The sequence below is a fragment of the Prinia subflava genome, chromosome 2, assembly GCF_021018805.1.
Source record: "Prinia subflava isolate CZ2003 ecotype Zambia chromosome 2, Cam_Psub_1.2, whole genome shotgun sequence".
NCBI classification, from domain to species: Eukaryota; Metazoa; Chordata; class Aves; order Passeriformes; family Cisticolidae; genus Prinia; species Prinia subflava.
Window position 1 is genome coordinate 92,048,629 of NC_086248.1, and position 25,463 is coordinate 92,074,091.

At 38.8% G+C, this 25,463-nt stretch overlaps 1 protein-coding gene across 1 annotated transcript in view; it reads left to right on the forward strand.

Annotated features, from left to right (window-relative positions):
* The window catches only part of PPP2R5A (protein phosphatase 2 regulatory subunit B'alpha), a 42,178-nt gene extending 18,317 nt beyond the window's left edge, over positions 1-23,861 (forward strand). The window contains exons 3-13 of the mRNA XM_063391018.1: positions 4,389-4,490; positions 9,391-9,483; positions 11,530-11,660; positions 11,866-11,925; positions 13,116-13,224; positions 15,575-15,628; positions 18,664-18,714; positions 19,434-19,553; positions 19,639-19,766; positions 21,847-21,948; positions 22,638-23,861. Coding sequence (XP_063247088.1) covers positions 4,389-4,490; positions 9,391-9,483; positions 11,530-11,660; positions 11,866-11,925; positions 13,116-13,224; positions 15,575-15,628; positions 18,664-18,714; positions 19,434-19,553; positions 19,639-19,766; positions 21,847-21,948; positions 22,638-22,770 — 1,083 coding nt within the window. The 3' untranslated portion in view covers positions 22,771-23,861. The remainder of the gene's footprint in view (positions 1-4,388; positions 4,491-9,390; positions 9,484-11,529; positions 11,661-11,865; positions 11,926-13,115; positions 13,225-15,574; positions 15,629-18,663; positions 18,715-19,433; positions 19,554-19,638; positions 19,767-21,846; positions 21,949-22,637) is intronic.
* The last annotated feature ends 1,602 nt before the right edge of the window (positions 23,862-25,463 follow it).

Sequence of the window (25,463 nt, forward strand, 5' to 3'; positions counted from 1 at the left end):
TGATGGGGAAGATCAGATCTTTAATGTAAATAAGTGTGGATGTTTTGCCATTACACTGAAGGGCTAGGTTTATTGAAACTTTTTTAATGGTTTTGGCTGTTTCAGCAGATGCTTATTAAGTTTTACAAAAAAATCTAGGACACTGCAGGGTTCTGTATAGTTTCATTTCTTAAAGGACCTGTTTTTCTGTCCTAAATGTTTTTTACATAAGAAAATAAGGGACAAAGTATGTTCACCTCTTCTTAGGCTTCTTTTTTTCCTTGCTGCTGATGGCAGCAAGCCTAAATCCTTGCAGTATTTTTTTTATTCCGTGTGCCCTCTGTAGCCCCTTGTTAGAAGAAAGAATATACTAACTGGCCCATAGTACTTGTTGAGGGGAGGTTTTCTTTTATGTTGGAGTTGTTTTCTTTTTTTGGAGATAAGGTGGTGTTGAGCTGTTCTTTTGAGGTTTTTGTTGTTGTGCAAATGATTGGATTCTGTGGATGCTTGTTTTTCCTTCCATAACAAATTTCCATCTCCTTTTCTCCCCTAAAATGACAGGGAGTGAAGAAGCTCAGTGAGAGTTTTAAATGCTCAGTGAGAGCTTTTTGAGAGCTTGAGACAAAAGATCCCTCCAAGCTTGAATAGTATTTCTAATCTCCCTGGCAACTGGCAGCAGCAAAGGCCTTTCCTGTGAATTAGGATGAAGTACCAGCTTTCAGGAAAAAATCTGCATGGGTCTGTCTCTCCCTCCACATGACACCTGTGTCAGACTCCAGGCCTTTCTTGGTAGCAAAACTTGTATGAGATTGAAGAGTTACTGTTTCACTTTTGTTTTATTTGGGTTTTAAGTTTTTAGGCTGTTGAGTGTTCCTACATTAAAAGAAAAAAAGTTTGAAGTTTACTGGAGAGTTTGAAGTGTGTTTTTGGGATAAAAAAGTAGAAATGGCCTTAGTGAAATCCAGCTGTCATCTGGCTGGTAGTAGAGGACAGGCAGAGTAAAGAATTCCCTGAAAAAAGCCAGAAACAATTTCTTTGCAAAGCCCCTTGTCTTTCCCTAGGCCAGGGACACCTTCTCTCCAGCTGGCAGAGGGAACAGCCTCAGGTTGCAAAGAGGTTTCCTTGGAGGTGCCTGAGCTGTGGGGAGGCTGAGTCAACAATGCCTAAAAGGTAGCAGGAAGGGGAATCAAATATTGTTTCTGACCAGTGCATAGGCAAGGTGTGTGCAGGTGAGGAGGTCTCTGGCACTCCTTTCCTTCACTGGTCTCTGTTGCCAGGATAGCTGCAGAGCCAAGGATCACACAGGCTCCTCTGGTTGTCTGCTCTGCTGGGATCCTGAGGCAGGGAGCTTGAAGTGATACCAGCTTCATTTCAAGCCACTGAGGATGGAACAACATCATTAATAAAAGGTCTTTGTTTAAACAGGTGTGCAGGACACACTGTGGGTTATCTTTCTGGTGCCCTGGGCAACAGAACCAGCTGATTTTCCTTCAGCTGAGGTGGAGTTTTGCTTACAAATAGAAGGTGTAACAGCAGTCAGTGCACCTCTGTTCTGGGTCATCTAAAACAAGTGTCTTCTCTGTTTGGAAATTCTCAGTTAAAACCACTCTGAAGCTGAAAGGAAATTAGGGTTTGGCATTGTGAATATTTTAAGTTCTAAAACTTCCTGGGAAATAAGGAAGTTCCACCTTTTATCAGTTTTAGGAACACGACAGAAATGTCTCTGCAGTACACATAACTCGTCATTTCCTTCTGCCTATCAACCTGGCCTTGTTCCCCAGCAGAATATAAAAAAATAATGTAATGAGATTGTCCTAACAGGCTGTATGAGTTGTGAATTCAGAATTTAAAAGAAATCAGGTATCCTCAATCTGCTCACTCAGAAATTGGAATTGAACCTAGTATCTTTCAAATGTTTTGATTAAATATATAGACAATGAGGGACTTTCTGTTGTTGTTGTTTTGAGGTGTTTGTTTGTTTGTTTTAATAAAATATAATTGCTGTTTCTCAGCACACTACCTGGCACATTTTCTGATGTCATTTTTGGAAAACTTTGAGATTTAGTTTAAAAAGCTGATGCTGGATTTATCTGGAAGTCTATCCAGCTTTAAAAACCTTTCATGATTTGTGTTTCTGAAATCACAGTTTTGAGGTAAGTCACCACTTAGGAAAGAAAAATAATGTTTTAAATAATATGAGAGGATATAGAGAACAATTTGCAAAAGTATTGCAAACATAATAAAGAAAATCAGCTGGGTTTTTTTTGAGAGACAGGCTAGTATGTAAAAAGGGTGCAAGGTTTAATTTAGGTTTCATATATTCTCAGGAGATGAAAAATACTAGTGGAAGTACTAAATACTCTGAAAATCATACAAGTGGTTTTCCAAAGGTTTGGCTGAGAGGCTTGCTAATTGTTTCTGCTACAGAAGTGTATTTAGAAACTTCATTTTGGACATGAAACTTACTCAGTACTCTGAGGTGCTGTCCTAAACGCTGACCAGCTCAGTTCGGTGAGATGCCTCTAGAAAGAAAAAGAAGTGTTTTCAGGAGATGTTATCAGAACACTTGCAAGCAGAGGTAGAACATTCTCTGCAGCAGACTGAGTCTATTTTATTGACTACCTGGTAAGAGTAGACAAAGCAAATAAGAGAACCAGGATTGTAATGTTGATTTTGAATTTGGTTAAAATTAATGTTCTCTGACTGCTGTTTCCCCCTTCTCTCCCCTTCAGCCTTTTGTTCTTGAGCTTTCGAATCTCAAGTCCTTTGTGTTTCCAACATGACAAATGTACTGGTTTTAGCGGGGTTGTTTGTCTGAGTGGTTGTATTTGGTTTGGGGTTTTGTTCTGGTTTTTTGTTGTTTTTCCTGTGCATTAAGCTCAGAGACAGCTGAGCCAATCCACACAGAACTTCATTGCCCTTCCAGTCCAGGACAGCAGCGCCACAGCTTTGCCGTGTCCCAACAGGAGACAGTGACAGGGCACAGGACAAAGGGCATAGGAGGAAATGAAAAGTCATTTTGTGCAATAGCTGTGTAGCTGTCTCTTTCTCCAGGCAGCAGGTGACAGAATGAGAGGACACAGTCTTCAGCTGTGCCAAGGGAAATATAGGTTGGATATTTGGAAAAAATGCTTTTACTGAAAGGATGATAAAGTACTGGAATGGCCTGCCCAGGGAGGTGGTGGAGTCACCATCCCTGGATGTGTTTTAAAAAAGACTGGATGTGGCACTTGGTGCCATGGCTTAGTTGAGGTGTTAGGGCTGGGTTGGACTCCATGATCTTGGAGGTCTCTTCCAACCCATTCTTGTTTAATGAGGCAGCTGATTCTTATGTGCAGAGCCTGCTGGGTGACTTCAGGATCTTTCTAAAGTCCTTTTGCTCAATTCTTCAAACACTTTGGACACTCCATGGAATGTGTGCAGGAGGATTTTCTGCAAACTGTTGAACAGTTTCTTTTGTGCTTAGAAGCCTTGGGTGATAAGCAGCTACTTGAAACAGATTTGATCAAAAAGACTAAAAGAGTTTGAAACGTGATTGGAAAAGTCAGGTTAAACTTGTTCCTGAAAGAGTGGTAGAAAATGCAGAAATGAAATGAACTTCATGTTCTCTTTTGTTTGTGTTAGAGATTCAAATCCAGTATGCTATATCTGGTACAAGAGATGACATTTTTCCTTTGAAATCTGAATGGTCTTCTATCCACACTTTAATACACTTCAAAAATCCCTGAAGAAACCTTTTTAAACTTGTTCTTTTTGAAATTGATTGGATATGACTGTATGGTACTAAAAGTAACTTAGAGTAACTTTAAGAAAAAATAGCTACTGTGTGAAGTGGAAAAGCTAGAATGGTTACATGTTTCTAGCTTTCCAAACCCTTGAAACATCCTGAAATTTTCAAAGGTGAAAAATGTAAATAGAAACATCTTGAAATCCAGTAAAGTGAAGAACTGTAGAAATAAGATACTTTTTGGGATTGTCTGCCTTACATGACAGACAATCTCTCTCTTATGAGGAGAGAACTCTCCTTAAATCATAACTGATTAGTTGTATTTTGTTTATGGTCTTATATAAAAACAGCTCTTGATGTCACATAGTTACAAATTGTTTTTTATTGCAAAGCTGAATTTTTATGAACTTCATAGTTTCAGGGAAGATTCTGGAATATGACCATGTCTAGCTACAAGCTTGTAAAGCAGTTGAGACAAAAGTTACTTTCTTATTTTCACTGACATGTTACAGACTTCTAGCTGTTTTTATTTTGCAGTTTTGAAAAAAGGAGCTAGTGATTTATTATGTTACTTTTTTTAGATGGTTTTGTTTCATTTGACTTCAGGATAAATGCAGTTCCTTAATGAGTGTGATCTTGAAAGCATAAACAGTGATGCAATTCGTTTTTTCTTTGCTTGCAGATTAGTTCTAATATTTTCAGAACACTTCCACCTAGTGATAACCCGGATTTTGATCCAGAAGAAGATGAACCAACTCTTGAAGCCTCATGGCCCCACATACAGGTGTGTGATTCCTTTACTTTCAATCCTTCTTGTAAGGCAAGAAGTGTGGATACTTCAGTCATTTTGCACCTTTGTTAAGAATAAAAAATTGCTTTTATAATACAACTGAATTTTTACACTTGAGAGGGGAAAAATATGGTGCTTTTTTAGCATGTATAAATATGGCTGAATGTAACTCTTCTAAATGACTTAAACATTATTTTTTAAACAGGGTTTGCACTGTTAAATAGTGGTGTATGTATGTTTTAAAACCGTGTATTTTAGGTAATAATGTTCTTCACCTAAGAGGTTTGTTTTCTGCAACTGAGCAACTTTTTGGTGTTGTCTCAATCAAATAGAAGCTAGTATTAACAGTTCAGTTTCTCATGGCAATAACAAAAATAGAGTAATAGCCTTTATTTATCCTTTGAGCAAATAGAAATCCCCTCCTCCTTCCCCACCCCTTTCCCTCCCTCCATGCAAAACTTGACAATATCAGCGTTGTTTGGTAACAGTTGCATGGTTATTCCATTGTGGCCATCTCGTGATTTTTATGGCACTGCTGTATCAATCACGTGATTGACTTGAAATGCTGCTGAATTTTATTTTCAGTTAACTCTTGGAAGCTTTAAATGTTTAAGCACATGTCTCGGGTAGTTCATTGCTGAATTTATGTGAGTAGTATCTGTTAAAGAAAAGTGAAGCAGCAGCTCCTAGCAGTGAGTAGATTAAGCTGCTGCACATCAGCATACCATTTGCTCTTTCCTCTCAAGAGATAAAATGCTACTCTGCCCCTGTAATATTACAGTTCTAAAGCATCCACAAATGTTCTTATTTAAAAACTGCGTTTCTAATATTGGCTCTAAAAAGTACGTATTCAGCATAGTGTTTCAGACTTAAACCAAACAAGAATTAAGTTATCACAAAAAATGACTCTGCAGGTTAAAGGCTGTAATATTTTTTTTTCTTATATATGGCTGATTCTAATTAATAGGAGAAATGGCTATAACTGAACTAGATGAGAGGCTTGACTTTGTTGGGTGGGAGGGTGCAAGGGCTAAGGAAATGTCTCTTGTAGTCAGTAGCAGCATCATCTGACTTCTAAATACCTGTAGCTCAGGTGTAAAATTCGTACATGCTTGCTCAGTTACTTTAGTTCATAGTTAAACTCTAGTCCTGTTCATAGAAAAAGACCTGTGGATTTTGTGATTAGTTCTCTTGTGTCTTAGGCTTGCCTGAGAGGAATTGAAAGAAGTTTATAGCCTGTAGTATTATTTGAAATTTTATTTTCAGGTTTCTTCCTTGCTTTTTTCCAAGGGAGTTTTTGCCAGGCTGTCTGGTCACTGGTTGTGCATTTCCCTCTCCCATGTCTGCTGTTCATCCTGTCCTTGGAATAGATCCCTCCTTGCAGCACAGTGGAAACAGTTTGTGTTTCCCACTCTGTCCTACTGGACCATAGAAGACTGAGTTGGATAACTTGCTCATTGCCCTTCAGGAGCACAAAGTTGCTGGAAATGTCAGATTTTGTGTGTGGAAGAAAGGCTGTACATAACCATTCTCCTCCCCAGCAAAATACACTATTATTTTTTGGCATAGTCTACAGGACTGCTTAAGGAGTGGAGGTGTGGATGTTTTGCTGGCTGTGATTTGTGACAGATCAGTTACTAACAAATTCCAAATTCTATCCTGATCTGGCAGTCAAGTAGCCAGTTTTCTGGGAGAAGAAAGAGAAAAAATCTGAACCTCTACTCTTCTCTGCTTGAATCTGTTGACATAATTGCTTAGTAAGTTACCAATGTATGTAGCCACAACAAAAGACTTCAGACCTTCAGTAAAATGAGTGGCACTTGAAAGATGTTGCTTTAAAGCAGTGCTCAGGATGTTTGTAACCAAGTAGGTTGAACAGGGTGGCATTTAAAGCCACCGTGTGTTTTGAAGCTTAGGGAGTTGCAGAGTTGGTGGAATTGGTAGTTTAAAGCCATAATATTCTAGTGGGTCCCTGCAAGATTGAATCAATAAAGCATTAGGAGTTGTATTTCACAGCTCTTTGACCCAAGCAGACCAGTTTTGAGAACAAAAAATATTAAATCCCAACATCTTTCCCCTGATTTAGTATTTCCAAAAGTAATGTTTCTGTTAAACTCAAGAAAGCTGAGCATGCCTGTCTCTTTAGGTAGGAGCTGTTGTGGCCAGGAATCTGTTCTGGTGCCCCTAGTTCGATTGTTGTTGTTATGCTTGTAAGTTTGCAAACATTAGCACACAGGAGAAGTGCAGAAATGGCCACTGCAACTTGCTTCCTGAAATGCCCTGGATAGAGAGGCCTTCATGTATCTCCCAAGGCTCATAAGGATTTTCCAAGTTATTTGATACCCAGTTGATATCCTGAATTTGATCTTGGACAGCTTGTATCAAGATGTTGCAGCATTGTGCTTTTCACTTGGTTCATCTGCTTGATGTCTATTGCATATTGCAGTCACTGTATCTCTTTATGGAAAGCCGCCATAATTATCCTTCCTCCCCTGTCCTTCAGGGAAAACAAAATATGCCAATTTGGTGTTCACTCTTAAAAAGTGTTCTATCCCATGACAATTCTAGTGGATCTCTCTCTGTATCCTTTCAGGTTTTAATAAATTTCCTCAAGCACGTGTAGGTCTGTGTATCTGTCTGTGCTGTCAGAATCTTCCTGGAATACCCTAGGATTTCATCTCTCACTTCCATAGCTTCATTGTGTGGATAGATCTTAATCATCCTATGGGTAACCCTTTCTCAGCTTAAGGATTTGCAAATGCTTAGCAGAGCTTTTTCTTGGAACTCCAACTGTGACTTTGCAATCTTTGAGTTTCATCCTATATTTATTCTTTTAGGGCTTCAGGGTCAGTTTGTCCTTTCTTGTGGGTAACATGACATATGTTTTTTTTCTATTTTCCCCCCTGGTGGTACCTTCTAATATTGTGGCATTGTCTAAGCAGTTATCACACATGGCTGTCCTTTGTTGTTGTCACTGACATAAACAGTTCATATAGGAATTTATTACAGAAATCTTAAATTAAATTAAGTTCCAAAACAACCCCTATGAATCTGTGCTATATAACCTCCCTCTGATTGTATATTGCCCATTTCTATATGAATTTATCTAGTTGCTAATTTGAAAAAGATGAGTAGAATCAGAATGTTTGGGGTTGGAAGGGACCTTTAAAAGTCACCTTAGTCCAAGCCCCCTGCAATGAGAAGAGACACCTCACACAAGATCAGGTTGCTCAAGGCACCTGCTCTGCTCGGATTGGTGTCATCTGCAAATGTGCTGAGGGTGCTCTCAGTCCCCCTGTCTGTGTCATTGATGGAGATACCAAACTGCCATGGCTGAGCTCTTTCTGAGACAGAGGATGGAGGATGGGAACATTTAAAATTCAACTCTTGGGCTGTCTATTATGGGGCCATTGACAGGACAAGGGGTAAAGGCCATACTCTGAAACAGGTGAGGAGCTTTACATTGAGGGTGGCAGAGCACTGGTCCAGGCTGCCCAGGAAGGTCACAGAGTCTCTTTTTCTGGAGACATTCAAACCCTGCCTTTTCCTCTGTCACCTGCTCTATGTGACCCTCCCTGCCTTGGCAGAGGGGTTGGACTAGATGATTTCCAGAGATCCCTTCCAACCCTAACAATCCTGTTATCCTATATAAACTGCTGATATGAAAGGTTCTTCTTACAGTCTGACAGAGGGGGACAAAGTGAAGGGTAGCTTGAGTTTCCGAGCTTCTGCTTTGCAAATACAGGACACCTGCCTTGAGGCTATGCATAAGGAACTGTCAGCTCAAATGTTCTACATAAAAGTACTTACTGTCATGCTTTTCTCTGCAGTGAGGTTCCTAATTATAATTATATACACTCAGGTGTTTGCTCTCAGTTTAGTTAAGTACTCAGAGTAGTAATAGTTGAAATTCACACCTATGAGTATGAGCACAGCTCTGTGTGGATTTTATTTAGAAGCCAAGTCAGTGATGGCAAGATGTACCTAAATTGCATTGTAATATTATTACTAATCAGTTGTTTAATTATATGGAGTTGTGAAATAGGCACTGAGAACATGAACAACTCTGAATGTAATCTAAACATAAGGCATCCTTCCTCTCAATTCTCCCTTAGTGAAGTGATGCCTTCTGTGTACTTTATTGATCTGCCATTGTTATGGAAGTGCAGTGTTTTGTCTTGGACTTTTGATGAATCCCAAAATGTGGGACTTGTGCTCTGGCATCTTCATGCCACTCTCTGCTACCCCGGGCTGTCGGTAGCTCTATCTCCTGTCAGGTTTTTATCTCTGGATATTGTGGGATTTAGCAAACAGGAACAGGAACTACGTAGAAATAATATGCTGCAAGCCGTAATGGATATTATAATTGAGTTTCCAGCATACAGAAGCCTAATTTTAATCCAAACTCTTTCAGTTTCTGTGAATTCATTCAGCTGTTTTAATACAACTTTTCATTTTCAGAGTTTGCAGTCAAAACTTAGTTTCAGGAACACTTGGTAGATTTTTCTTCATCTCTTTAAGGAATTATGTAATGTCAGAACACTTAATTTAACTCTCAGTGGTGCTAAATGTTTGGTAACCTATTTCTTTGTAATAAGTTCTTAACATGGCAGGAATGTAACATTTAGAACTTGTTTTTTGTCCACCAGTGGTATTTTTAGTAGATTATTTATTAAGCTTTGACTCTTCCGGGAATGAAAGTGTTCTGGGTGCTTTCTGTAATTCTTTCAGTAAATCCCAGTAGAAGCTGTGGTTAAGCACTGATGTGTTAGGCTTTGATTCCTTCTGTACTTTTTGAGCACATGAATAGTCCCACTGACTTTGGTGGTGGTGACAAGGCTGAGATCTGTGTTATGGTGTACTTACTCCAGAATTTTCATTTCCATGTTTGTAGTTGGTGTATGAGTTTTTCCTGAGGTTTTTGGAGAGCCCGGATTTTCAGCCCAGCATTGCGAAGCGATACATTGACCAGAGATTTGTACAGCAGGTAAGAGGGGAATTCTAAATTTGAAAGTGGGATTTAAAGATCACCTCTCGAGCTTAATTTATCAGGTGGACTCTTAAAGCTTTCCTGTTGACACAGGGTAAATTTCAGTTGTTACAGCAGTGGTTTCTGCCAAACACTAAATAAACAGCACGTCATACCACAGGGTCTGTATGTAATTGGTAACTTCAGGAATACTTTGTTTTCAGATCTCAACCACAGTGCTTTGCAGTGCAAAATATTTGAAATTTTTAAAGTTCCGTTTTTTCATGATTTGTAACTTAATCCCAGTCAAATCAACAATGTGGTGATTATATTTTTGTAGTCCTATGTTTGGGGTTTTTTTTATCGTTTTACCACGGAAAACTTACAGCAGACTTTTCTCTTGTAAAAAGTTCATGTACTTGTTGTACATGAAATGTGTTTCACAACCTTCTTACTTGTGTCCAGATAGTGTAATTCTCTTTACTATTGTGTATTAACCATGGAAGGAAAATCAAGTGAGAAATTACTTAGGAAAGTCATGCTTTACCATGCAAAGCAATTAGGAGCAAGAAAATGAAGTGAAATCTCATATTAAATGTAACTTCTCAGGGAATTATGGTGTAGAATGCAATAACAATTTTTGGTTCAAGGTGAATTCAGTGGGGATTTTTTCACTGTGTTGAAATATTTGTTTGCCAAATTTTGTCAGAATACTTGTTTGCTCAGTATCTGAAGAGTGAGTGCTGGCAGGCCATCACAATACAGCAATGAAATGTAAAAACACAAGATGGGTGCTTTCCCTGCCTACCTTCAGTGACTGCATTTAATTTCCACTTAGTTTATGGTTCTGCTATTCTTGTTTACAAGTGCTTCCTTCTTAGTTTTATTCAACTTACACACAAAATTAAAGCCTGAAGCTGCTGTTGAGCTATTGGCTGTCGGTATCCAGTTTACAAACTGACCTGTGGTCCTTAAGAGCAGCATTGCAGAGTGTGTTGCTGACATTTCACTTGATCTTTCTCTAGAGTACAAGACAGAGACAATGCAACCAACAGCTAGCTATATATGGGAAAAAACGTGGAGTAGTGACCCTGAGAAATTCCTGCTAAATATAAAATTGAAATGAGCCTGAACCAAGTTTCTGAACAGCTGTTTCCAGTCCCTTGTGCTGCTTGGTACAGACATACCTAAGCTCAGACCTGAGCAGGAGATTCTGGGGACTGCTTGAGCTGTTACTGACTTGCTCAGGGCAGCTAACATTTCAGAATATGCCTTTGCTTGGGCATGCAGGGTTAAAAAAATAACAAAAATTATGGCCTGTAATGTGATTGGAGTATTTTTTTATGTCTCTGAGTGAGCATAGTCTTTTCTGTATCCTTGGAAGACTTTCTACAAGAAAAAAGTGTGTGGAAAGTTTTGTTAGCTTCTTGCAGCATTTAGTCAGTATTGGTTAATAATTACATATCTTGTGCTTATTCTGTGAGCCCCTTCTTAATTGTAAAATTTCAATGCTTTTGCTTGGCCATCAGGACACAAGTACCATTTTGAGATAAGCAGTAAAGGATTTTAATTAAGAAATTGTAAACATAGGATATGGATTTGATTCATTCTGGTTTCTTAAATAACAAATGTAAACCACTTACCTACAGTTTGATAATCTCATGTTGGCAATTGCATTTTTATTTTGATAGTGTAATAGTTACTGGAATAACTTCTGTGTCTGTTGTACACAGGAAAGGAATGAAGTTGAGTTTATTAGAAAAAATCCACTTTATTACAGATGTAATTGTTAATATTATACATTAACAATTAATATATAATTATATATAATTATATATAATAGTTTAATATTACATATAGTATTTTAATATTACATATAATATTTTAATATTAAATATAATATTACAATATACTATTGACATCTGAACAAAATGTACAGTTAAACTGATTCGATTTTTTTTCCTAATGTAGACTTGTAAATTAAAGATAAAAATCAAAACAGGTAGTAACAACCCAAAATCTTAAGTCTTTCAAAAGTAACACATTTCAATTTAATTTTTAAAGTTGTTGGAGCTCTTTGACAGTGAGGACCCACGAGAACGTGATTTCCTAAAGACAGTTCTTCATAGAATTTATGGAAAATTCCTCGGTTTAAGAGCATTCATCAGGAAACAGATAAACAACATTTTCCTCAGGTATGCTCTGTGTGTGTGACTAGGTAGAGGAATATTTTATCTTGCCTTCATGGTCTGGGTCTGTAGTGATTTATTCTTGAAGTAAAAGACCTGTGTTTGGTCTGTGATCTTGCTTTTTGAAGCTTTTGAAGCTTACTAAAGGTTATTTCTTTGGAATCTCTGATCCTCTGTGGCAGTTTCTGATGGTTGTCTTTTTTGGTAACAGGTTTATATATGAAACAGAGCACTTCAATGGTGTTGCTGAACTTCTTGAAATATTAGGAAGGTAAGTTGGATCTCACACCGAAAAAATAAAAAAATGTTATTTCGAATGCTTGCTTCAGCTTTTGTGCTTTGGGAGTGGAGAGGGGAAGAGAATTATTACAGTAATGGGTGATGAAGTGCAGTCACTGATAATCTAATACTGTCTGGGTTACCACATGAATATCAAATTAGGACACAGAATAAATTAGTCTTTTTTCAGTGCAAGTTTTAAAGATGATGGGCAAAAAATGTTTCTCAAGGGTCCTTGTGTGTCAGACCTATCTACTCTTATCTTCTACCTGATAGATGACTTGTTCTTTGATTCAGAAAATGAATGTTAACTTTTGCCCTTGTGCTGAGTGAAATGCTTTAATCTTCAGCAGGCTGGTTTTCCTTCAGTTCTATTCAGCAAAGCCTTGTAAGTGCTAGGGTTTTTTAGTTACCTTTTATTTGGATGTTACTTCACTAACTTCAATTTAACTTTGAAGTTTTTCTCTGGTAGTTTTTTACTGCCTTTCCAAAACTCATGCATTTCACAGTAGAAAATTGTATTACTGGTCTAACTGAAAGTACAAATACAGTGAAATACTGTGGAAAAAACTTGCATGAAAAATCATCATTTTCTCAGGTTTGCCCGAAATGTAAGGGGCAAAAGAAATGAACTTTTTCCTGAAGGACTTTTATGTGTTCTATAGCTCATCAACTCTTAAATATAAGATGACTGAGTCAATGAGACAACATTTAAACTTTGTTTTTGAAGGGAAAGGTTGTTCAACAATCTCTAAACAAGTGTTCAAACTGCACTGTTAAAATTGTATAATCTGTTCTTTTTTCTCTGGAAGTTGCTAGTGATTCTGGGTGAAATGGATCAGCTTCCAGATACATCTGTCTAAGCTTTACAGTTAGACAGCAAGACTTAACTGTAGATGATTTTATTTAATGGAGATTGTGATAAAAATACTTCAGCTCATCTAAAGAGTATTATTTAGCCTCTAGTGTGGTTTTTTGGTATTCCTTATCAAGAGTCTAAACTCTTATGATAGCAGCATTTTAAAGATTGTGCACCTGTAGAGCTATTTTATGGCTTCAAAATAATCAGGTTTAAAAATTGAATCAGAAATGGAGTTTCAGTTGAACTTAGAGAAATTCTTGACTTGCCAGGAAAAAAATATTTTTTTAATAAAAATAAATCCTGCTTATTCATGTTTTCAGTATTATCAATGGTTTTGCACTGCCACTGAAAGCAGAACACAAACAGTTCCTTATGAAAGTTCTGATTCCCATGCATACTGCAAAGGGATTAGCTTTGTTTCATGCACAGGTAAGCTTTTGCCTATTTTTAAGAGTGGTGGGGTTTTTGTATTTACATTTGAAACTAATGAAATTTAAAGCACTATGTGTTATAATACCAATATACCAAAATATTTGCAAATTCAGTCACTTTTTAAAAAAGTCTTACAGATCTTATATCTAAATTTTAATTTTGAGATGGTATTTGCCATATATTACAAGTGAAAGAATGTACCAGTGAGTCAAAGACTTATCAACTGAAGTTGGAAACTTTTTTGCTTGTAGTCTTGTCACACTTTAAGCTTCATTTAATCCCAGGGCCTTGTGCTGTTGTCATTTCCTTTATGTAACTTAAATGCTGTGTGTAAAGGAACCTTGGGTATGGCCAGGTATTTATTTCAGAAGACATTTTTTCCTTCTAAAGCTGCACCAGTGATGGGGTGGGAGGGAGAATGTTGTTGCCATTTATAAATGGCAGAAATGCACAGTAGCTCTGTGGATCAGCCAGGAATTATGTAGATCCATGACATGCTGTCAGAATGCTGCAGTTCTTCAGCTGACTTTGATTCTTATGCTTGCCACAGACATTCAGCATTTCGTTTGAGGAATAATCTGTATCCTTTTCAGACATATGGCACTTCAAGTGCTGAATATGGTTGATGTAAACTTGGAAGTCATTCTGCTGTGGCTAATTAAAACTTGCTTTGTAACTTAGCTCAGTAGTACAGCTCCATACAGACTAAAGATACAAGAAAATGGGTTTCTAATTAAACTGAAATCATTATATCTGTATAGCCTACAAACAGGATCAAGTGAAGAGCTCACTTAATTCCTAATTCTCATATGAAGTTTTAAATTAATCAAATCACTTGTCTTCATGGTTTATTGCCTTGCTGTTCCATGAAATGAGTCAATGAAATAAAAGTCACATCCCAAAGGTGTTCTCACTAACAGATCAGTACAGCGAGCTGCTCTTTCTTTTTTGGGGTACATTTGATCTAGTCCATGGCTACTGAAAGGGGCACAATTAATTCAGCTGTACCTGAAAGTAGCATTTGTCCTGCTGGCCAGGCCACTCCTTTGTCCCTTCTTAAACACTGATGCCAGGTGCACACACAGCACTGAGTGTTTCATTTTATCCTGAGGGTCTAAGCCAGTGTGAAATCTCCTTTGCAATCCCAAGTGGCCTGGTTGCTTTGTTGCTGAGTAAAGTACAGCCTACGCTTAAAAGTTAAAGCCTTAAAGATGAATTAAGCTTGAGTCTTTGTGTCTTTGAACAGTAAAGCATTACTGTACTGAATACACACTTATAATGGGATTTACGAGATTAATGTGTGACATTTATTATTTTTTGAATCTATACAAATGCATCAGTAGCCTAAGGGCAAAAGAAATAAATTAGACCTGTTGCAATTACAGCATTGTAATTATCTGCTTTGTCATAACAAAAAAAAAAAAAAAAAAAGGAATGCTTAAATTCAAGTGTCTTGAGTGTTGAAATGTAATGCATATTACATAATTTCTGTCTTTGCTTTATATTGTGAAATACTGTGACTTTTTAAAATCGGTCTTAATGGAATTTAGGATTGTAACTAGTTCAGTAATAGGGTTATTGTATGATTTCTGCATGGGATGGTTGTTTACTTACTCAACTGTGTGCTCAGTAACTAAACTCTTGAGTCGTTCTACAACATTAAATATCCTTGGCCTGAGCAGGCCCTGCACAGAACCCAGGAGAGGCTGGGAGAGCAGTGCTGGTGACAATCACATTATGCTTCCCCACTCCTTCCACCTTTCCACAGGCCCTTGTTGGCCAGTGCTGCCCTGGGACAGGACACTCAGCTGCCTGATCTCTTGAGGCCTTGGAATATGTTCAAATTCTTTCACTTGTAATCTCTACTGAATGTTGTGAGCTGTAGATGTCTGGTACCTGAGCAGTGTGCAATGTGTGCTCAGTCAAACCTGTGCTACAGCTTGTTCTTTACTGGAAGTATGGCCTTTTTTACCCCAAAATAGATGTTTGAAAGTGATAGCTTTGTCATGTTAATACAGGAGTTGATGTTAAGAAAAATCTGTCTGGATATGGGATCTGAGTTAGGGAAATATCTGCCAAGCTTAAAAATAATATTCTGGGTTGAAAAAAAAAAGATGATTTTTGGTATGCAGGAAGTTTTTTTAAGATAGAGCAGGTCTGTGTATCTTGCTGCTTTAATTGCTGTTTTGTTTAGTTTGGACTAATATGAAATGGCTGTGTAGGGGTGTCTTGGGTTGGGTTCCCCCCATGATCTGAAGTGCTTCATTAGAAGTTGTGATACATACTAATGCTGCAATGTCCAAACAGTGTCTGCTTAAACTAAATAACCATATGACTTACATTCCAGCTCGCCTATTGCGTTGTACAGTTCCTGGAAAAAGATACAACTTTAACAGAGCCTGTAAGTGTTCTTCACTTGGATGTCTTTCTATTTTTAATTTTAATTAAATACTGCAGTGAAACCTGTTGAATTGTTCAGCAGTGCTGTGTTATTCTGATTAAAGATGGATAGGTAGGATTTTTTTCAGGCTGGGGGAGAATGAAATCTAGAATAGTTAAGAAAATTCTGCATTTGAAAGGGTTATCTCTTGACCTGTGGCCAAGAGAGAGCACAGATTTAACTAAAAGTTTGAACTGCTGGTACCATGCAAACTGCCCCAAATGAGCATGTCATGACTGTATTCTCTCCTCATAAAAATTAAAATTTCAATGGTTTTGGTACTGATTGCTTGTGCTTAGCCACTGCATGAAGTTGAAATATTTTAGGGAATAACCAATCCCAAAATAAAAGTTGAAAACAATAACAACACTTCATTTAGATAGAAAGAACTCTGAAGTTCCAAATGTGGTGTTTCTGTCCTGCCTCTTCAGTTCCTGGGGTGCCTCTTGGCAGTCAAAACTCAGATGCTTCAGGCATCTGTGGCTTTTGCCAGACTGAATCTCCTGTGATACATATTGACAGCTCAGCTAAAAAGGGTTTGTGCACAGGCTTTGGCAGGGCCCACAAAGAGGAACAGAGGCTCAGGGCAGTGCAGCAGCTTGTGAGGAGACAGAGTGATGTCAGGGCAGCTATAAAAGAAACTGATTTTTGTTGGACATTAGGGCTTTGTTGACACTTAAATACTTTACCCCTTTCGTGCCAGAAAAATAAAGAGCTTATACAAGACCTAAATTTTTCTTCAGTAATGAAAAAAGGTTAAACAGCTTTGGGAAAACAACATTGAGTGGTCTTTCAGTGGAGGCTGGTTTTCTGCACAGCCATTTCAGCTGACCAGATATTCTGTCGGTGCTGGAGGGTGTCTGTGGATGTGCCCCGGGTGCCTGCAGCATCTTCCTCCCCCTGTGCTGCTGCAGTGTTCCCAGGCACTCTGGTCAATGAGCTTATTTTGGGGGCTAGGACAAGGAGAAAGGAATTCTGTAACCTGTATTCCTTAAGCCAAGTGAGGAAACATCCCAGGCACTTTGACAGTTGAAGTTGACATGTGAGCAGAAAATGTGTGGTGTTACATAAAAACCTGCAAGACTGAATGAAGTGACAACGTGACAAGGTCAGAACTTGCTGACACAAATTTATGGGAGTGTGGTGCAGGATCCAAGCCCAAACTGCTGTGAAGAAGGCAGGGCTTTAGGCCAGTGCCACAGTGCAGTTCTGAGGCTCATCTGGACTGGGTTCTACAGATTTGTGGTTGCTTCTTAATCAGTTAAAGGTGAATTCAGGCTGGAGAAGACACAAGAACTCACTGCAGAGTCACTGCCTCTGTTTGCTTTGGTTGTTACTCTGGGTGTATAATAAAAGTTGCTTTATTGCATTAAATAAGATAAGAAGTGAAGCATTAAGAAACTTTCTGAAATGCTTGAAAAGTAAATGTTAAAATTTGGGGCAACTGATGAGATAGCATTGGAAATTTTTCTTGGCTTTAGGTCAAGTAATATTTTAAGAACTCCATTGGAAGGCTGTCTTCACACATACCTTACTGTTATTTTTCTGGCAGGAATTGTCACTCAGGGTCAATTTGGAGGACATTCAATCCAAGCTCTTGTAGCTATGGTAGTCTGCCTCAGGTCAGACCTGATGTTTGCAGAGCTGACAAGAAGAGTTTGTTACCTAACCCTGCTGAGTGCAATGGCCTTTACATGGCTAAATCAGGCTAAATGTGCAGTCCTTGTGCATGAGTTAAGTTTTCCAGCAGGTGCCTACAGTTGTAAGGCAATTCATGTAAGGAATTGTAAGGAATGCCGTAGCTCAGGGAAGAATATTAATCTTGTGTAGTAAAAGCAGCAATCCATGAACAGAAATGTGCAGGTATCAGATTTTTAATATAAAACCAGTCAAGCTGGAAGCTGATACTCCAGCAAGGAGGAGCAAGGAAGAGGTATCTTGTTGAGGTGTGCAGTTAGAACATGTTATTTCTTTATCAAGTTGAGAATGTGTGTCTCTTCTCTAGCAAAGTATATTTAAAATTTCTTGCAGTAATTTGTGCTGGGAACTGTGCTTTAGTCATATTAGCTTTTTTCTCTGGAAAGCCACTTTTGATAGTACATATATTTGTTAATAAAGCAGCCAGCTGGAAAGCTGAAGGAAAAAAATCAACATGACAAAAAGCAAATATGGAAGGTATTTGAATAATTGAGTAGGTTTTCCCTTTGGATACAATCGATTAAGTGCTGTTGAATCATAAAAAAATAGAAGTCCTTTCCTCAGAATGAAAGTTTATAAGGCTCTGAGAATGTTTCTGCTTCTGGAACATAGTTGCAGCTTTTTCTTTTTCCTTTTTTTAAAGCCAGCATTCGTTTTGTAATTTAGACATTTATTTCTAGGAAAAATGCCTCCAGCCTTTCTTTGCTGTATTCCCTCCATTCTTCTTGGGGGCTGTACTTTCCAATTAATTTTCCCAAATTTGTTTTTCCATTCTTGTGTAAGGTAGTTTCAAATGTAGATACTAGAATACATTTTCTCTGTAAGTTCACATCTGTCTTGCTTTAGTTTCCAGTCTAACATGTCAAATTATAGCAGGGAAAAGGAAGAGTTGGAGGCCATGGCTCCTCTGTAGAGCCCTGTCAGCATTTATTGTTTCCTCTCAGGCTTCAAGCCTTTGATGTCAAGGCAGGTGCTCCCCAAAGTATGGATGAGTAGAAGACAAAAGTATTCTGTGAGATTTAGCTACGGGGGTTAACTTTGTGATGCTTTGATGTGATCAGCATCCTGTCAGTTAATGTGGGAACTGGGAGAAGAGTGTGGGTGGATAATCACAGGCACACAAACCAATAAGGGTCTGAGTTATTATGATAACCTGAACAAGACAAACTTTAAATGAGTGTTTATTTAGTTTTTATTGAACCCCTGAATAAGGAAAATCAAATCAGTACTTTTCTTTTTCTTATCAAGTACATAGCAGAAACTTGTCCTGCTTTAACTTGTTTGTATTTTTCATGCAGGTAATCAGAGGACTGCTCAAATTTTGGCCAAAAACATGCAGTCAGAAAGAGGTTGGTTTTGTGTCTCATTTCTTGTGTCTGCTGTAATGTAAAATCTTGTGGGCATATTCACAAACCTTCTGTCTGCTCTTCCAGAGGTCTTGCAGAAAACTTGGAGTTCTTGAAGTTTCTTGAGACACTCACCTTTGTCATGGGACTCAGTCTGGTTTCTTCTGTGTAGTTAAAATGAGTTTAAAACCCAGGAGTTTGATTTATCCTGACAAATTCTGTCCCCAAAAGCTCTTTAAAAGTGGGTCCCTTAACACTGCTGTCTCTTTTTCTGCAAGTGGTGATAAATTTTTCTTTGCCAGCTACACAGAATTCTGCTGGTTGCAATTTTATATGGGAATTAACTACTTATCACTTCAAAAGCTACTTTGGTGATCTCTGATAATCTCTGCAACCATCCTTGAAATAAGATGCCCTATTTTTTTTTTTTTTTAACTGTAAGACCCCATTTTCTGCAGAAGCAGAAGTATTGGTGAATACTTGGTGAAGTATTCAGCATTTACACAAAAGAAGTCCAAGAGGAGAGCTGGGACCTGTTAGCTGGGAGTGATGATGAACTTCTTTTAGGCTGCAACCCCACTGTGAATGTCCAAATGCCTTGTAATGACAAACAGTGTTCTTTGCAGGGTTCATGATTCATGTATAAGCTGTATTTTGTTTGCTTCTGTTTGTGGGGGTGATATGAAACATTCTCATCCTTTTTCTCCTTTCTAAACAAACAGGTAATGTTTTTAGGTGAAATTGAAGAAATCTTAGATGTTATAGAACCAACACAATTCAAAAAAATAGAAGAGCCTTTATTTAAGCAAATATCCAAAAGTGTGTCAAGTTCACATTTTCAGGTAAATAAAATAAGTATAAAAAACCCCCAAACAAACCTTGTGGTAACTTATTGTATGGTTATGAACCCTTAACTTTGTGTTTCAGGTTGCAGAAAGAGCTTTGTACTTCTGGAATAACGAGTATATTCTTAGCCTGATTGAGGAGAACATTGATAAAATTCTCCCCATTATGTTTGGCAGTTTGTACAAGATCTCCAAAGAACACTGGAATCCGTATGTAATGTTTCACTTTATCTGTGGCACCATAAATAAATTATCAACTGTTTCAGGTTTGGATTGGAAGCTTGTAAATGTGACTTCATTGTTACTGAAATCAGATGAAATCCGTGACATTCTGGGTGTTAAATGGAGTGTCACTTTCATCTGTGTTGTTCTTTCACTGTTCTGCTCTGTTACAATGGAGACCTGGAATTTATTGGAAAAGTGTGAGGAAATTGGATGATGGTCTTTATATTGTAATCACATCTGATCCTTTGTGTTAGTTCAAACTGCAAATTAATGCTGCTTAGGCCAAAGCAGTTTCCAAGGGTGCTTCTATTTATGCTTTGCAGTCCTTTGACACTTCAGATGAATACAATCATCTGTGTCTTCATAGGTGTTTACTGATCAGTGAGATAAGAAGGGGAAAAGATCCTTCCAGAGAAGAGCAAACCTTATAAAGGGTGGTAGGACTGAGAAATGAGTGACTACTTTATATTTAGTGGCACAAGTGAAATATTTGGTATTGCTGTGTTTGAAAGAAGCAGTAATGGTATTGAAATACTGAAAAGCAAAGCTTGCTGGTGCCAGCACCCTGAATTAAGTTACAAGTTAGTATGCAGAAAATAAGGCAAAAGCCAGGGTGGGCAGGAGCCTCCCACAGCCCTGCAGTAAAACTGATGTCCTGCTTTAAGCCTTTGGAGGCTTTGCAATTATTCTGGGTTTATCTAGATGGTTGCAAACATAGCACCTGAGACTGAATACAAACTTGGGGAAATAGTCCTTGGACTGTCAGTGTATTTGGGACCTCAACAAATTTGGAGGGTGTCCCTCTTTCCCTATCTGCAGGCAGAGGTTGCCCTTTATAAAGGAAGTAAAACACAGGATAATTGCCTGCTTGAGGACAAGGAATTTTAAGGAAGAAAGTCTAATCCTTTGATTCTAATCTGTTTTGGAGGACAGCAAAACGTGCTTTTATCCATCTGGTTGTCTGATATGGACTCAACTCCTTGCTCAAAATCCAACTTTTCCTCTCAGAAAACCAAAACCTTAAATAAGCTTTCGACCTCAAACCACAAGAAAGGCAGGGTAAAAAAAATCATATTAAAAAGATAAGTGTATAAACAGGCAAAGGATCCTGCACATTTTGAATGGAATGAGCACAAGGCTGTGATGAACAGCTGGGAGATTTCCTACTGCCACAATGGACAGAGTGCACTGAAAAGGCAAACCTGGCTCTTTGGTTATTTCCTTGGGGTTTTTTTGACTCCTTTTTCAAGGTCACAGGGCTCTGCAGCTTTGCAGTCAGTGGAGAACTGCTAGTGAGGGGTAAGACAGGGAATACAGTTCACCTGCTTTTTGCTTAGTGATTAACCTTAATGACAGCCATTTTAATGTTTAATTTTATTGGGTTTTTATTTCTTGGTATAAATAAGAGTGGGTTTAAAGGCGGTAATACAATGATTAAGATGGTTTATTGAAATATGAATACTTTCACAAAAAGAAGGGTAGTGCAGGAATACAGGCAGCCATGCAACACACAGCCAGTGCTGCTCAGGCTGGTGAGTGTCTTAAGGAAACTGAGGTACTCAAATCTATTAACAGATATTCTTGATTCCAGTTCTCTAGGAAGACTCCAGCTGCCCAGAAACACTGCTAGGAGAGCTTAGCTTTGCTAAACCACACTAAGCCTGTGGTTTGTCTGCTGCCTGCTTGAAGCTATGAGGCAGAAGTTGTCTTTTTCTAGACTCTCATATTTCATTGCTCAAATATTACAGAGTTGTTGTTAAAACGTGGTTTATTAAAGGTTCACATAATTGAACGGCTTTAAAGTACAGCCACAGCATGAATAATTATATCCTGTGCAATTATACAAGTCAGGAATTTAAGATTATATAGCCATTTCAAAAAATGTTTAACTGTACTATAATTTCCTCTGTAAGTTAATAAAATGGATTTTCTTTCAGAAACTCCCTGACCTTACAGTAGTATCTTGAATTAGAAGCTCAGAATCCAAAAAAGCAATCATATGCTTGTTTTCTGAAGTTGATTTTGTCAGTGAGTAAACCTAATGGCTGTGCTCCTTCTGTTTCAGAACCATTGTGGCACTGGTGTACAACGTGCTGAAGACCCTGATGGAAATGAATGGCAAGCTTTTTGATGAACTCACAAGCTCGTACAAAGCAGAAAGGCAAAGGTACTGAGCCTTTGTCCAAGTTCCCCCTGATGGATTTGTCTGAGCTGTGGTTTTGGCTCTGCTGTTGTGGCTGTGGGGCTCTGCAGTGGAGCTGTTGGGTGCTGGGTGTCCCGTGGGGAGCTGAGCCCAGAGGGGGCACAGGGACGCCCCAGCTCCCATCCTGCCTGTGCAGGGATGTGCTCCCTCCTGGCTGAAGGGGGTCTCTGCTGCTGCTGCCTGTGCTGCCTTAGTGCCTGAAGAGAATGGAGCTGGGCTCTTCAGAGCTCAGCAAGAACATTGCTCACCCTGCCAAGCAGCACTGCTGTGTCAGGGCACAGGTGACCCCTGGCCAGCTGTGACCACTGCCAAGCCTCCTTGCAATAGCTGTGATCTTCCCCCCTCCCCAAAGATTGTCAGTCCCTTGATTTGTGGGCATGTGATAAAAACCTCCTTAAAACAGCAGACAGCTGTGCAAAGCCACCCTACAGCAATCGTCTGCATTTGCTGGAGCAGGGGAACAAAGTTTCATCACTGGCCATTACTGATTTGTTATGCTCTCTTTTTAACTGAGGAAATTGTAGTTGCCTCTAAAAATAGCTTTGAAAAAAAGTTTAAAGAGGAATTAGTAGATGTGAGTCACAGTTAAGTTAGTGTGTCTCCAGATTGTGCTTGAAACACATCTGAAATTGATCTTTCACTCTTTCCTTCAGAGAGAAAAAGAAAGAATTGGAACGTGAAGAGTTGTGGAGAAGGTTGGAGGAGTTAAAGCTTAAGAAGGCAATGGCAGAAAAGCAGAACAGCACTCACAACGTGCTCAATGCACACAACACAAGTGCCAAATAAAAGAAATGACCACCTCTACTCGGCAGACATTCTTTTTTTGTACCCTTTTGAAATATAAGGATTTGCAAAAGAAACCTCATCAGTATGATGAAAACAGCCAATTTTTTTCTCTGGCAAATGTAAAGATTTGAATTTAAATACAGCAGTTAAGTGATGTCATTACCACAACACATTGTAAATTTGTCTAATTATTGATATACTGTCACTTCCAATGTTTCATAGAACTGAATTATCATCCTTAATGAGTGAAATAATTACGGGAGTGGTGAGAATTATGACTTGAATTTTTGATTGTGTTGCACATAGGTGGTATAGTTTGCTACGTACACACTTTTCCTTGTTTTATATGTGCTTTTCACATTGCTGCATACTTTGGTTAAGATGATAGAAAAGGCTTCTAGTTGTGCTGTATTTTCTCAAATAAAACCAAGGTACGTTACCAGTAACTTGAGATATTCAGTATCTGCCCCGTACAGCACTGAAAGGAACTCAGATACAGAGCTGTCCTTAAATTCCTGATTGGATTCCGATTTAGATTTATACAATGCTCACATTAGAAAGGAGGTGAGGTAGGCAGAGAACCAGCTGCAACAGTCTGGGGTGGCCAGTGCCTGTGCCCCATTCCTGCTGCCTCTTGGGCCCTGGGCTAGTCTAGTTAGGGATTTGCTCCTGCTACAGCTGAGGATGGAGCTTCCTCTGGAGAGCCCATCAATGATGCTCCTCATCAGCCCAAGGGCCCTCCAGAGCGCTGCAGTCTCCAAGAGAGACCCATCTTGGATGTTTCTGCATTAGTTTTAGCATCTCATGGACTGAAGAATGAGACCAAAATTGGCATTAGTATATTTTTTTTTTCAGTAAGGAGGAAAGAATGTCAAGAAATTATTCCTTGTTTTCTTTAAAGAAAATGCAGTGTTTCTTAAAGGTGGAAGGTTGACAATAGAAGTCTTGTCTGTTTACTTGATCAAGTATTTTTTCACATCTTTTATCAGAGTACCATTCCAATCTCTTTAAATTGCAGTTGTGTGGAAAAATTTTGTAATGAAAGATCTTTGGGGAATTGAGCAGCATTCAATAAAGTCTTTATGTTTGTATTTAGTGCTGTACCTCACATCTTTGTGTTTCTGAAGACCAGGAGAATTAGAATGGCTGTTACAAAGCTTTTTAACTGTCCAGTGTGGCTTTTCACTGAGTGGCAGAAGTGGGGAAGTCCCTGCTACGCTCTTTGAGTCAACTGTGTTACCCTTACTTGTGGCTCCATTTTTGTCTCTAAGCAGTTGTTTCACAGAGGGGATGGGAATGGCACTGCCTGAAGGGAGAGAACAGTCACACAGGCACAGCTCACCTTGCTTTAGTGCTTTAGTACCTTTTTGCTCTTAGAAGAATAAAGTTCCCAGTGTGTGGCTTTGTTTTGGATCCAAGGATCCAAGCTGTCCTAGAGCCAAAATGACAATAACTTACACAAATGTTGGGGGGCCAAACACCTTGCAGCGGTTTAAGGAATAAATCACTGGCATTTGTAATTGTTACAAGTTTCTCCCAAAGTTACAAATAGAGACATCAGGCTTAAGTAATAGAAAAAACAACACAGGAGCTGGAAGATTCCCTTCTAAATTGTGCAACACTTGCTGTCAGTATGGCTCCTATAAATAGGTCTGTAAAAGAAAGGTTTCTTGGCTGGGATCACCGGCCTGCTCTTGTAACATTTCCTTATAAAACAAAACATCTTGACAGCTGAGATGTAGTGACTGAAGTGGACTGCTGTGGGAGTTTATTGAGGGGAAAAAATAGTACATGCTTCAAAAAGGAGTTTATCCTTTATTTAACTATGCTTTCTACTCACCCCACAGCTACTTTGTCTTCCAACTTACCTTCTGTGACCTCATTAGTGGAAAAAAAAAAAGAAAAAAAATGCAGTAGGATCCATCAGAACCAGTTCCAATTGTTTATATATATACATATATATATATATTAAAATCCAAGAAATAGCTGCTGTAATATCATTTGTTCAAGGAACAGCTGGGTGTTCCTTTGGCAGTGAGGCATCAAGGAAGCTCAGTTGTCATAGCATAGGCTTTTAGGTAGCAAAGTCAGTGAGGGTTTTCTTGATGTGGAAGGGTTAAGTGTGGGGGATTTTATCCACCCCCCCATTCCCTGCCTGGCTTCTCTCCTGTTCCCCATCACCCTTTTTGCTTCAGCCATGCAGTGTTTGGCCTTTGCTGGTCTTGTCCAGTTTGCTCTCATTTCCTTGCTGTGCCTTGGCTGAGCTGTTCAGAGCCATCAGTGTGAGATACTGAAGATAAGGTGGGGACTGCACACCTTAGTCCTCTGATTAAATGTTTTCCCCCAAACAGCCAGTGCTGCTATTTTGTTTGTCTTAGTACCATGAGTTCTTGCTCCCCTGTTTAAGGCTGTGTCTGGTCAATGCAGTGCTTTAATTTGCTCTGCAAGCCAGCTGAAAGGAGAAAAGTTTGTCCCAAAAGGCCTCCTCAGATGCCAAAACCAAGGGAGAAAGGTGAGGGGGTACTTTTGACACACTTATTCCTCTGAGTTCTCTGCTGAAAGAGGAAGGAAGAAGCCAACTCTGAGTTGGCATCCTTGCAATAGTCTTAGAGCAAACACACAGTGGTGCCCTGCTCCCTGTAGACTCCACACGTCCAAGTCAGGCATCTCAACTAACAAGGGACTTATAAGGA